The 13,157-nt window shown below is 48.6% G+C and overlaps 1 protein-coding gene across 2 annotated transcripts in view; it reads left to right on the top strand.

The window, feature by feature from the left end:
• The window catches only part of DOCK3 (dedicator of cytokinesis 3), a 167,715-nt gene that overhangs the window by 49,908 nt on the left and 104,650 nt on the right, over positions 1–13,157 (top strand). For both annotated transcript variants that reach the window (XM_075574192.1, XM_075574193.1), the window contains exon 4: positions 8,147–8,202. In XM_075574192.1, the coding sequence (XP_075430307.1) occupies positions 8,147–8,202 (56 nt within the window). The remainder of the gene's footprint in view (positions 1–8,146; positions 8,203–13,157) is intronic.

Below are 13,157 nucleotides of genomic sequence, written 5' to 3'. Positions count from 1 at the left end.
ATCACTGGGCACAAGGTTATACACCCATCACTGGGCACAAGGTTATTATACCCATCACTGGGCACAAGGTTATACACCCATCACTGGGCACAAGGTTATACACCCATCACTGGGCACAAGGTTATACACCCATCACTGGGCACAAGGTTATACACCTATCTCTGGGCACAGGGTTATACACCCATCACTGAGCACAAGGTTATACACCCATCACTGGGCACAAGGTTATACACCCATCACTGGGCACAAGGTTATACACCCATCACTGGGCACAAGGTTATACACCTATCTCTGGGCACAGGGTTATACACCCATCACTGGGCACAAGGTTATACACCCATCACTGGGCACAAGGTTATACACCCATCACTGAGCACAGGGTTATACACCCATCACTGAGCACAAGGTTATACACCCATCACTGGGCACAAGGTTATACACCCATCACTGGGCACAAGGTTATACACCCATCACTGGGCACAATGTTATACACCCATCACTGGGCACAAGGTTATACACCCATCACTGGGCACAAGGTTATTATACCCATCACTGGGCACAAGGTTATACACCCATCACTGAGCACAAGGTTATACACCCATCACTGGGCACAAGGTTATACACCCATCACTGGGCACAAGGTTATACACCCATCACTGGGCACAAGGTTATACACCTATCTCTGGGCACAGGGTTATACACCCATCACTGGGCACAAGGTTATACACCCATCACTGGGCACAAGGTTATACACCCATCACTGAGCACAGGGTTATACACCCATCACTGAGCACAAGGTTATACACCCATCACTGAGCACAAGGTTATACACCCATCACTGGGCACAAGGTTATACACCCATCACTGAGCACAAGGTTATACACCCATCACTGGGCACAAGGTTATACACCCATCACTGGGCACAAGGTTATATACCCATCACTGGGCACAAGGTTATATACCCATCACTGGGCACAAGGTTATACACCTATCACTGGGCACAAGGTTATACACCCATCACTGGGCACAAGGTTATACACCCATCACTGAGCACAAGTTTATACACCCATCACTGGGCACAAGGTTATACACCCATCACTGGGCACAAGGTTATACACCCATCACTGGGCACAAGGTTATACACCCATCACTGGGCACAAGGTTATACACCCATCACTGGGCACAATGTTATACACCCATCACTGGGCACAAGGTTATTATACCCATCACTGAGCACAAGGTTATACACCCATCACTGGGCACAAGGTTATTATACCCATCACTGAGCACAAGGTTATATACCCATCACTGAGCACAGGGTTATACACCCATCACTGAGCACAAGGGTATACACCCATCACTGGGCACAAGGTTATACACCCATCACTGGGCACAAGGTTATACACCTATCACTGGGCACAAGGTTATTATACCCATCACTGAGCACAAGGTTATACACCCATCACTGAGCACAGGGTTATACACCCATCACTGAGCACAAGGGTATACACCCATCACTGAGCACAAGGTTATACACCCATCACTGAGCACAAGGTTATACACCCATCACTGGGCACAAGGTTATACACCCATCACTGGGCACAAGGTTATATACCCATCACTGGGCACAAGGTTATACACCCATCACTGGGCACAAGGTTATACACCCATCACTGAGCACAAGGTTATACACCCATCACTGGGCACAAGGTTATACACCCATCACTGGGCACAAGGTTATATACCCATCACTGGGCACAAGGTTATACACCCATCACTGGGCACAAGGTTATTATACCCATCACTGGGCACAAGGTTATACACCCATCACTGAGCACAAGGTTATACACCCATCACTGGGCACAAGGTTATACACCCATCACTGGGCACAAGGTTATACACCCATCACTGGGCACAAGGTTATACACCTATCACTGGGCACAAGGTTATACACCCATCACTGGGCACAAGGTTATACACCCATCACTGGGCACAAGGTTATACACCCATCACTGAGCACAAGGTTATACACCCATCACTGGGCACAAGGTTATACACCCATCACTGGGCACAGGGTTATACACCCATCACTGGGCACAAGGTTATACACCCATCACTGGGCACAAGGTTATACACCCATCACTGGGCACAAGGTTATACACCCATCACTGGGCACAAGGTTATACACCTATCACTGGGCACAAGGTTATACACCCATCACTGGGCACAAGGTTATACACCCATCACTGGGCACAAGGTTATACACCCATCACTGGGCACAAGGTTATACACCCATCACTGGGCACAAGGTTATACACCTATCACTGGGCACAAGGTTATATACCCATCACTGGGCACAAGGTTATACACCTATCTCTGGGCACAGGGTTATACACCCATCACTGGGCACAAGGTTTTATACCCATCACTGGGCACAAGGTTTTATACCCATCACTGGGCACAAGGTTATTATACCCATCACTGGGCACAAGGTTATACACCCATCACTGGGCACAAGGTTATATACCCATCACTGAGCACAAGGTTATATACCCATCACTGGGCACAAGGTTTTATACCCATCACTGGGCACAAGGTTATACACCCATCACTGGGCACAAGGTTTTATACCCATCACTGGGCTCAAGGTTATACACCCATCACTGGGCACAAGGTTTTATACCCATCACTGGGCACAAGGTTATTATACCCATCACTGGGCACAAGGTTATACACCCATCACTGGGCACAAGGTTATACAGCCATCACTGGGCACAAGGTTATACACCCATCACTGGGCACAAGGTTATACACCCATCACTGGGCACAAGGTTATACAGCCATCACTGGGCACAAGGTTATACACCCATCACTGGGCACAAGGTTATACACCTATCTCTGGGCACAAGGTTATACACCCATCACTGGGCACAGGGTTATACACCCATCACTGGGCACAAGGTTATACACCTATCTCTGGGCACAAGGTTATACACCTATCTCTGGGCACAAGGTTATACCTGCGACCCCTCAGTTCTCCAGGGTTCTCACCTCTTGAAATTGAACATGCCACGTGGTACAGTTACACTGAGCACCTCTCTGTGCCACAATTCAAAACAGAGGGCAGAAGAGCAGAGGTCACATATCCGTCTGGGGTAACAATGCTCTGTAGCACCCCCCCCCCTCCCATCCCTTAAAACCCTAAAAGTACAGGCACACAAAGGTAAAAATCTATTTATTCATGTGATACCAACGTTCCAGCCTCTGGCGTAACCTTCATCAGGGAGACACAAAGTGGTACAGGCATTTAATCATTCACTGTCCCGTTTGTATATCTTTCAGTACCTGTACTGTGTGTTTTGTTTGCCCCGCCCTAACAGGCTGCACTATATAACAACGCTGAGTATCGTCAGATAGCAAAGCCCATTCTCCTAAGCACAACAAATATATTTATATGTTATTTATATATGAATTCCAAAAATGATTCACCTCTAAAGGAGAACAAACAGGGGTGTCTCCCCCTCCCCCGGAAAGTATCTAGCATTTTTCTTAAAAAATGAATAATCCCTTAGTGGGGTTTCATGATGATCTCAAGATCCCACAACTTAAAGATTATGAGTTTCCTTCAAATGATATAGAACTAGGGACAGGCCCAGCCTGTGCCAGCTCTGTGCCAGCCTGTGCCGGCCTGTGCCAGCTCTGTGCCAGCCTGTGCCGGCCTGTGCCAGCTCTGTGCCAGCTCTGTGCCGGCCTGTGCCAGCTCTGTGCCAGCCTGTGCCAGCTCTGTGCCGGCCTGTGCCAGCTCTGTGCCGGCCTGTGCCAGCTCTGTGCCAGCCTGTGCCAGCTCTGTGCCGGCCTGTGCCAGCTCTGTGCCAGCTCTGTGCCGGCCTGTGCCAGCTCTGTGCCGGCCTGTGCCAGCTCTGTGCCAGCTCTGTGCCGGCCTGTGCCAGCTCTGTGCCAGCTCTGTGCCAGCTCTGTGCTGGCCTGTGCCAGCTCTGTGCCAGCTCTGTGCCAGCTCTGTGCCGGCCTGTGCCAGCTCTGTGCCAGCTCTGTGCCGGCCTGTGCCAGCTCTGTGCCAGCTCTGTGCCAGCTCTGTGCCGGCCTGTGCCAGCTCTGTGATGGGTGTCTGTGCTACACAGAATACACACATTGCACCCCAAGTACTATGTGGGAATCTCAAGGGCCGTTACACATGTAGCGTGTAACAGTGTTTCATTGTAGAGTAACTGTAGCTTAACAGTGTTTCATTATAGAGTAACCGTGTATCATTGTAAAGTAACTGTAGCGTAACAGTGTTTAATTATAGAGTAACAGTGTTTCATTGTAGAGTAACAGTTTTTCGTTGTAGAGTAACAGTGTTTCGTTGTAAAGTAACAGTGTTTCATTGTAGAGTAACAGTGTTTCGTTGTAGAGTAACAGTGGTTCGTTGTAGAGTAACAGTGTTTCATTGTAGAGTAACAGTGTTTCATTGTAGAGTAACAGTGTTTCATTGTAGAGTAACAGTGTTTCATTGTAGAGTAACAGTGTTTCATTGTAGAGTACAGTAAGAGTAACAGTGTTTCATTGTAGAGTAAGAGTGACAGTGTTTCATTGTAGAGTAACAGTGTTTCGTTGTAGAGTAACAGTGTTTCGTTGTAGAGTAACAGTGTTTCATTGTAGAGTAACGGTGTTTCATTGTAGAGTAACGGTGTTTCATTGTAGAGTAACAGTGTTACATTGTAGAGTAACAGTGTTTCATTGTAGAGTAACAGTGTTTCATTGTAGAGTAACTGTTTCATTGTAGAGTAACAGTGTTTCATTGTAGAGTAAGAGTAACTGTTTCATTGTAGAGTAACAGTGTTTCATTGTAGAGTAACAGTGTTTCATTGTAGAGTAACAGTGTTTCATTGTAGAGTAAGAGTAACTGTTTCATTGTAGAGTAACAGTGTTTCATTGTAGAGTAACAGTAACAGTGTTTCATTGTAGAGTAACAGTGTTTCATTGTAGAGTAACAGTGTTTCATTGTAGAGTAACAGTGTTTCATTGTAGAGTAACAGTGTTTCATTGTAGAGTAAGAGTAACTGTTTCATTGTAGAGTAACAGTGTTTTATTGTAGAGTAAGAGTGACAGTGTTTCGTTGTAGAGTAACAGTATTTCGTTGTAGAGTAACAGTGTTTCGTTGTAGAGTAACAGTGTTTCATTGTAGAGTAACGGTGTTTCATTGTACAGTAACGGTGTTTCATTGTAGAGTAACAGTGTTACATTGTAGAGTAACAGTGTTTCATTGTAGAGTAAGAGTAACTGTTTCATTGTAGAGTAACAGTGTTTCATTGTAGAGTAACAGTGTTTCATTGTAGAGTAACAGTGTTTCATTGTAGAGTAACAGTGTTTCATTGTAGAGTAACAGTAACAGTGTTTCATTGTAGAGTAACAGTGTTTCATTGTAGAGTAACAGTGTTTCATTGTAGAGTAACAGTAACAGTGTTTCATTGTAGAGTAACAGTGTTTCATTGTAGAGTAACAGTGTTTCATTGTAGAGTAACAGTGTTTCATTGTAGAGTAACAGTGTTTCATTGTAGAGTAACAGTAACAGTGTTTCATTGTAGAGTAACAGTAACAGTGTTTCATTGTAGAGTAACAGTGTTTCATTGTAGAGTAACAGTGTTTCATTGTAGAGTAAGCGGAATTGTTTCATTGTAGAGTAAGAGTAACAGTGTTTCATTGTAGAGTAACAGTGTTTCATTGTAGAGTAACAGTAACCGTGTTTCATTGTAGAGTAACCGTGTTTCATTGTAGAGTAACAGTGTTTCATTGTAGAGTAACAGTGTTTCATTGTAGAGTAAGCGGAATTGTTTCATTGTAGAGTAAGAGTAACAGTGTTTCATTGTAGAGTAACAGTGTTTCATTGTAGAGTAACAGTGTTTCATTGTAGAGTAAGCGGAATTGTTTCATTGTAGAGTAAGAGTAACAGTGTTTCATTGTAGAGTAACAGTGTTTCATTGTAGAGTAACAGTAACCGTGTTTCATTGTAGAGTAACCGTGTTTCATTGTAGAGTAACAGTGTTTCATTGTAGAGTAACAGTGTTTCATTGTAGAGTAACAGTGTTTCATTGTAGAGTAACAGTGTTTCATTGTAGAGTAAGAGTAACTGTTTCATTGTAGAGTAAGAGTAACAGTGTTTCCATGTAGAGTAACAGTAACCGCATTAACAGGCAGCATCTAACACAAACACATTATTCCTAGACTCCAGCCGGTGGGGCTCAGGATGGGGAGGATGCTGAGCGCTTGTACACCTGTGTGATCAGAGGGATTCTGAGTGTGAGTGTGAGTGTGTGTGACAATCGGGCAGGAGGGAGCAGGCCTTGGTACTTGTCCTGCATCAGCCTCTTAGCTCTTCAACTGAGCCACGGATTGAGCCACCTGTGCTGAAGCAGGGATATCCTTAAAGCCTGGCCTGTTGGGGGGTCTGGAAGACTGGAGTTGAGAACCCCTGTTCTACGTTACAATAGTACAAAGTAGCAGACAAGTTCAAAACATATTCAGATGTGGAGCTCACATACATACAGCCAGATACAGTTACATGTGTGTATAGCTTAAATGTTCCTTTTATTATTCGCCCTGTATGGCCCGTCCTCTACCCCGTGGGTGCGCAAACTGGGGGGCGCTAGATTTCCTGGGGGGGGGGGGCACGGCAGTTATAGAGGTCCCGCGCTCTCCTCCCAGGCATTTAAATTAAAAGCCGGGGGACCGCGGGAGGCCTCTATAACCCACTTACCTTCCCTTCCAGTGACGCATCGTCATGGTAACCCGGCATAAAATGACGCAGCCGGGGGGGGGGGGGGGGGTCACGTGACGTCACGTTACCATGGCAACGTGACGTCACATGACCTCGCGTGTCATTTGATGCTGGGGCTGAGCAGGAGGGGGGTGGGGGGGTGCGAGCCGCCGAGGAGAGCAGGCAGGGGTGCTCTATCCTAAGCAGGGGACTAAAGAATATATATAGCTTCTTAATATATAATATCTGAAAGAGACCTGGCGTCTGTCTTTGATGCTGCATCTGTCACTCATATGACCCTCATTGCAGATGAATAATGTGCAAAACGACATCAAAAGTCACAAGAACGGTTCCTGTTTGATGTAAGGGGGCGGTTCAGTACTCAGCCTCATCTTGCTGCGTCTTTAGAAAACAATCACCACTCATTTGTCAAAGAATCCATTGGTTAATAGTCATTTCTAAAGCACACAGGCTCGTAACGATACTATACTATGGCTTGTACGGACCGTTTCCCTGCGCAACATTCAGAAGGAAACGGACCTCGCTGTCCGAGCTACCGTTTATATATATATATATCACACCTTGTGCATTATGCAGGTCACTCAGCTGCACAATGGCTGGGTTTCACTTAATAAGCCCCCTGCCGACCAGAGGGAGGACCCACCCTTGGGAGGTTGCGGTCCCTGAAGGGAGGTCCCACCCTTGGGAGGTTGCGGTCCCTGGAGGGAGGTCCCACTCTTGGGAGGTTGCGGTTTCTGAAGGGAAGTCCCACCCTTGGGAGGTTGCGGTCCCTGAAGGGAGGTCCCACCCTTGGGAGGTTGCAGTCCCTTAAGGGAGTCCCCACCCTTGGGAGGTTGCAGTCCCTGAAGGGAGGTCCCACCTGTGGGAGGTTGTGGTCCCTGGAGGGAGGTCCTACCCGTGGGAGGTTGTAGTCCCTGGAGGGAGGTCCCACCCTTGGGAGTTTGCGGTCCCTGAAGGGAGTCCCCACCCTTGGGAGGTTGCGGTCCCTGAAGGGAGGTCCCACCCTTGGGAGGTTGCGGTCCCTGGAGGTAGGTCCCACCCTTGGGAGGTTGCGGTCACTGAAGGGAGTCCCCACCCTTAGGAGGTTGCGGTCCCTGAAGGGAGGTCCCACCCTTGGGAGGTTGCGGTCCCTGAAGGGAGTCCCCACCCTTGGGAGGTTGCGGTGCCTGAAGGGAGGTCCCACCCTTGGGAGGTTGCGGTCCCTGAAGGGAGTCCCCACCCTTGGGAGGTTGCGGTGCCTGAAGGGAGGTCCCACCCTTGGGAGGTTGCGGTCCCTGAAGGGAGGTCCCACCCTTGGGAGGTTACCCCGTCCTGGTTACATGGTTACACACACATTGTTCTTTGTAACACTTTCTCATGGTCTCCTTTCAGGGAATCTTCCCGGTCAACTTCATCCACCTGAAAAAAGCAACAGTCAGCAACAGAGGGTGAGTGTGTGATGACACAGGACACAGGTCACATACGTCTGCATGTGGTGACAGGGGACACAGGTCACATGATACTGATGAGAGAGGACACAGGTCACATGATACTGATGAGAGATGACACAGGTCACATGATCCCGATGAGAGAGGACACAGGTCACATGATCCTGTATGTGATGACAGGGGACACAGGTCACATGATCCTGTATGTGATGACAGGGGACACAGGTCACATGATACTGATGAGAGAGGACACAGGTCACATGATACTGATGAGAGAGGACCAGGTCACATGACCCTGATGAGAGAGGACACAGGTCACATGACCCTGATGAGAGAGAACACAGGTCACATGACCCTGATGAGAGAGAACACAGGTCACATGACCCTGATGAGAGAGGACACAGGTCACATGACCCTGATGAGAGAGGACACAGGTCACATGACCCTGATGACAAGGAACACAGGTCACTCGACCCTGTATGTGATGAGGGGACACAGGTCGCATGACATTATGTGATGACAGGGCACACCCTGGACTCTTGTTGTTGAGGGAGTATTGTTCGACTTGTTACTCTCGCCACCTTCTTGGCGTTCTGATGCTTTCCTGATACCGACAGCCGGTGTGTGAGCTGGAGAGATCTTTGGGATATTATACTTTGTATTTAGGGTATTGGAGACACCCTAATTCCCCTGGCACCAACCCATCCAAAGGTCCCTTCCCCCTTTGGGGGGCTACACAGTTCTAAAACTGACAGTTAGTACTACGAGCAATAACTGTACAGATGTATCTACTCTGTGTGCGCGTGTATGTGTGTGTGTGTGTGTGTTTGCAAGTGTGTGTGTGTGTCTGTGTGCGCGAGGGTATGTGTGTGAGCACGTGTGCGTGTGTGAGTGTATGTGTGTATGTGTATCTGCGCAAGTATGTGCATATGCACGAGTATATGTGTATATGTGTGTACGCGAGTGTATGTGTGTGTGCGAGTGTATGTGTCTGTGTGCGCGTGTGTATGTGCGAGTGAGCACACGTGTATGTGTGTGCGTGTGTGTATGTGTGCGCACGCGTGTGTGTATATGTGTGTTTATGCGTGTGTGCACGGGTGTAAGTGTGTGTGCATGTGTGTATGTGCGAGTGGGTGTGTGTGCGCACTTGTATGTGCGCGCGCGCGAGTGTGTGTGCGCATGTATGTGTGTGTACGCATGCGTATATGTGTGTGCAAGTGCGTGCGCATGTGTGCGTGTTTGGGTGTATGTGTGTGCGTGTATGTTTGTGCACGACTATATGTGTGTGTGCATGTGTGCGTACATGTGCGGGTATGTGCGCGAGTGTATGTGTCTGCGTGAGTGTATGTGTGTGTGCACGTGTCTATGTGCGAGTGGGCACACATGTATTTGTGTGCGCGAGTGTGTGTATATGTGTGTTTATGCTTGTGTGCGCAAGTAAGTGTGTGTACACGTGTATATGTGCGAGTGGGTGTGTGCATGCGAGTGTGTGCGCACGAGTGTATGTGTGCCCATGTGCATGTGTGTGTGTGAGTATATGTGTGCGTGCGTATATGTGTGTGTGCATGTGTGTGTGCATATGTGCGCGCGTATATGTGTGCGCATGTGTTCATGTGTGCGTGTTTGTGTGATTGGATGTATGTTTGTGCGCTTATATGTGTGTGTGTGCGTATCTGTGCATCTGTGCATCTGTGCATCTGTGCATCTGTGCGTGTTTGGGTGTATGTGTGTGCGTGTCTGTGTGTGCGTGTCTGTTTATGCGTGTATGCGTTTGTGTATGTATGTGTGTGCGTGTGTGTATTCGTGTGCGCGTGTATGTGTGTGCGCGTGTATGTGTGTGCACGTGTGTGTGTGCACGTGTGTGTGCACGTGTGCGCGTGTATGTGTGTGCACGTGTGTGTGTATGTGTGCGTGTGTGCGTGTGTATGTGTGCGTGTGTATGTGTGTGCGTGGGTATGTGTGCGTGTGCGTGTGTATTTGTGTGTGTGTGCGTGTGTGTGTGTATGTGTGTGCGTGTGTGTGCATGTGTGTGTGCGTTTGTATGTGTGTGTGTGCGCGTGTGTGTGTGTGTGCGTGTGTGTGTGCGCGTGTGTATGCGTGTGTATGTGTGTGTGTGCGTGTGTGTATATGTGTGCGTGTGTGTGTGCGCGTGTGTGCTGAGGATCTGTTCTGGGAACGTGGGAGGATTTAGATTTCCCTTTTGGAAGCCTCGTTACTGCGCAGAGTGGAAAGAAGGTAAGAAGCCTCCAGCGCCGGTGTATTATTCTGCACCTCTGTGCCCCACACCCTCTAGTATTCTACCCCCCACCCCTCTGTGTCCTACCTGCCCTGTGACCCATCCCACCCCACGCTAACCCCCATGCACCTACCTCTGTCCCGTGCTATCCCACATGCCCCCTGTACTCCTGCCCCCTGTGCTCCTTCCTCCCCATCCCCAGTGCTCCTACCCCCCCATGCTCATATCCCCCACCCCCGTGCTCCTACCCTCCACCCCCCATCCCCCATGCTCCTACCCCCCACCCCCCATGCTCCTACCCCCCACCCCCCATGCTCCTACCCCCACCCCCCGTGCTCCTACCCTCCACCCACGTGCTCCTACCCTCCACCCACGTGTTCCTACCCCCACCCCCGTGCTCCCACCCCCCATGCTCCTACCCCCACCCCCCGTGCTCCTACCCTCCACCCCCGTGCTCCTACCCTCCACCCATGTGCTCCTACCCTCACCCCCCATGCTCCAACCCCCACCCCCCTGCTCCTACCCCTCGCCCCCCCGTGCTCCTACCCTTTGACCCTGTGTTCCTTCTTTCTTCCCTCCTGTGCTCCTACCCCCTGCCCCGTTATCCTACCCCTGCCCCTGTTCTCCTACCCCCTGCCCCCCTGTTCTCCTACCCCCCCCCCCAGTATATCTGTGTGTGTTTGTATATATATGTGTATGAGGAACAGTGTATCTGTATGAGGTGCAGTATATCTGTGTGTGTGTGTATTGGTATGAGGTGCAGTATATCTGTGTGTGTGTGTGTGTATTGGTATGAGGTGCAGTATATCTGTGTGTGTGTGTGTCTGTATAAGGTGCAGTATATCTGTGTACGTGTGTGTGTATCTGTATGAGGCGCAGCATATGTGTGTGTGTGTGTGTATCTGTATGAGGTGCAGCATATGTGTGTGTATCTGTATGAGGTGCAGTATATATGTGCGTCTGTGTGTGTGTGTGTGTCTGTAGGTGTTGCAGTATATCTGTGTGTGTGTGTCTGTCTGTATGAGGTGCAGTATATCTGTGCGTGTGTATGGGGTGCAGTATATATGTGTGTATGTCTGTATGAGGTGCAGTATATCTGTGCGTGTGTCTGTGTGTCTGTAGGTGTTACAGTATATCTGTGTGTGTGTGTGTCTGTCTGTATGAGGTGCAGTATATCTGTGCGTGTGTATGGGGTGCAGTATATCTGTGTGTATGTCTGTATGAGGTGCAGTATATCTGTGCGTGTGTGTCTGTGTGTGTGTCTGTGTGTCTGTAGGTGTTGCAGTATATCTGTGTGTGTGTGTCTGTCTGTATGAGGTGCAGTATATCTGTGCGTGTGTGTCTGTGTGTCTGTAGGTGTTGCAGTATATCTGTGTGTGTGTGTCTGTCTGTATGAGGTGCAGTATGTCTGTGTGTGTGTGTCTGTGTGTCTGTAGGTGTTGCAGTATATCTGTGTGCGTGTGTCTGTCTGTATGAGGTGCAGTATATCTGTGCGTGTGTGTCTGTGTGTGTGTCTGTGTGTCTGTAGGTGTTGCAGTATATCTGTGTGTGTGTGTCTGTCTGTATGAGGTGCAGTATATCTGTGCGTGTGTGTCTGTGTGTGTGTCTGTGTGTCTGTAGGTGTTGCAGTATATCTGTGTGTGTGTGTCTGTCTGTATGAGGTGCAGTATGTCTGTGTGTGTGTGTCTGTGTGTCTGTAGGTGTTGCAGTATATCTGTGTGCGTGTGTCTGTCTGTATGAGGTGCAGTATATCTGTGCGTGTGTGTCTGTGTGTCTGTAGGTGTTGCAGTATATCTGTGTGTGTGTGTCTGTCTGTATGAGGTGCAGTATGTCTGTGTGTGTGTGTCTGTGTGTCTGTAGGTGTTGCAGTATATCTGTGTGTGTGTGTCTGTCTGTATGAGGTGCAGTATGTCTGTGTGTGTGTGTCTGTGTGTCTGTAGGTGTTGCAGTATATCTGTGTGCGTGTGTCTGTCTGTATGAGGTGCAGTATATCTGTGCGTGTGTCTGTGTGTGTGTCTGTGTGTCTGTGTGTCTGTAGGTGTTGCAGTATATCTGTGTGTGTGTGTCTGTCTGTATGAGGTGCAGTATATCTGTGCGTGTGTATGGGGTGCAGTATATCTGTGTGTATGTCTGTATGAGGTGCAGTATATCTGTGCGTGTGTATGAGGTGCAGTATATCTGTGCATGTGTATGGGGTGCAGTATATCTGTGTGTATGTCTGTATGAGGTGCAGTATATCTGTGCGTGTGTATGAGGTGCAGTATATCTGTGCGTGTGTATGGGGTGCAGTATATCTGTGTGTATGTCTGTATGAGGTGCAGTATATCTGTGCGTGTGTATGAGGTGCAGTATATCTGTGCGTGTGTATGGGGTGCAGTATATCTGTGTGTATGTCTGTATGAGGTGCAGTATATCTGTGCGTGTGTATGGGGTGCAGTATATCTGTGCGTGTGTATGGGGTGCAGTATATCTGTGTGTATGTCTGTATGAGGTGCAGTATATCTGTGCGTGTGTATGGGGTGCAGTATATCTGTGTGTATGTCTGTATGAGGTGCAGTATATCTGTGCGTGTGTATGGGGTGCAGTATATCTGTGTGTATGTCTGTATGAGGTGCAGTATATCATTGCGTTGCAGTGCCCTCTAGTGGGGAAGATGTTAAAAACGGCGTGGTGTTCCTTGGTTATACTGCCCTGTATATTTGGATACAGTGATGGCGTT

The sequence above is a fragment of the Ascaphus truei genome, chromosome 17 (genome assembly GCF_040206685.1).
Source record: "Ascaphus truei isolate aAscTru1 chromosome 17, aAscTru1.hap1, whole genome shotgun sequence".
In the NCBI taxonomy this organism is placed as follows: Eukaryota; Metazoa; Chordata; class Amphibia; order Anura; family Ascaphidae; genus Ascaphus; species Ascaphus truei.
The sequence above is the reverse complement of the archived record's forward strand: the minus strand, read 5'-3'. Positions and strand labels throughout refer to the sequence as shown.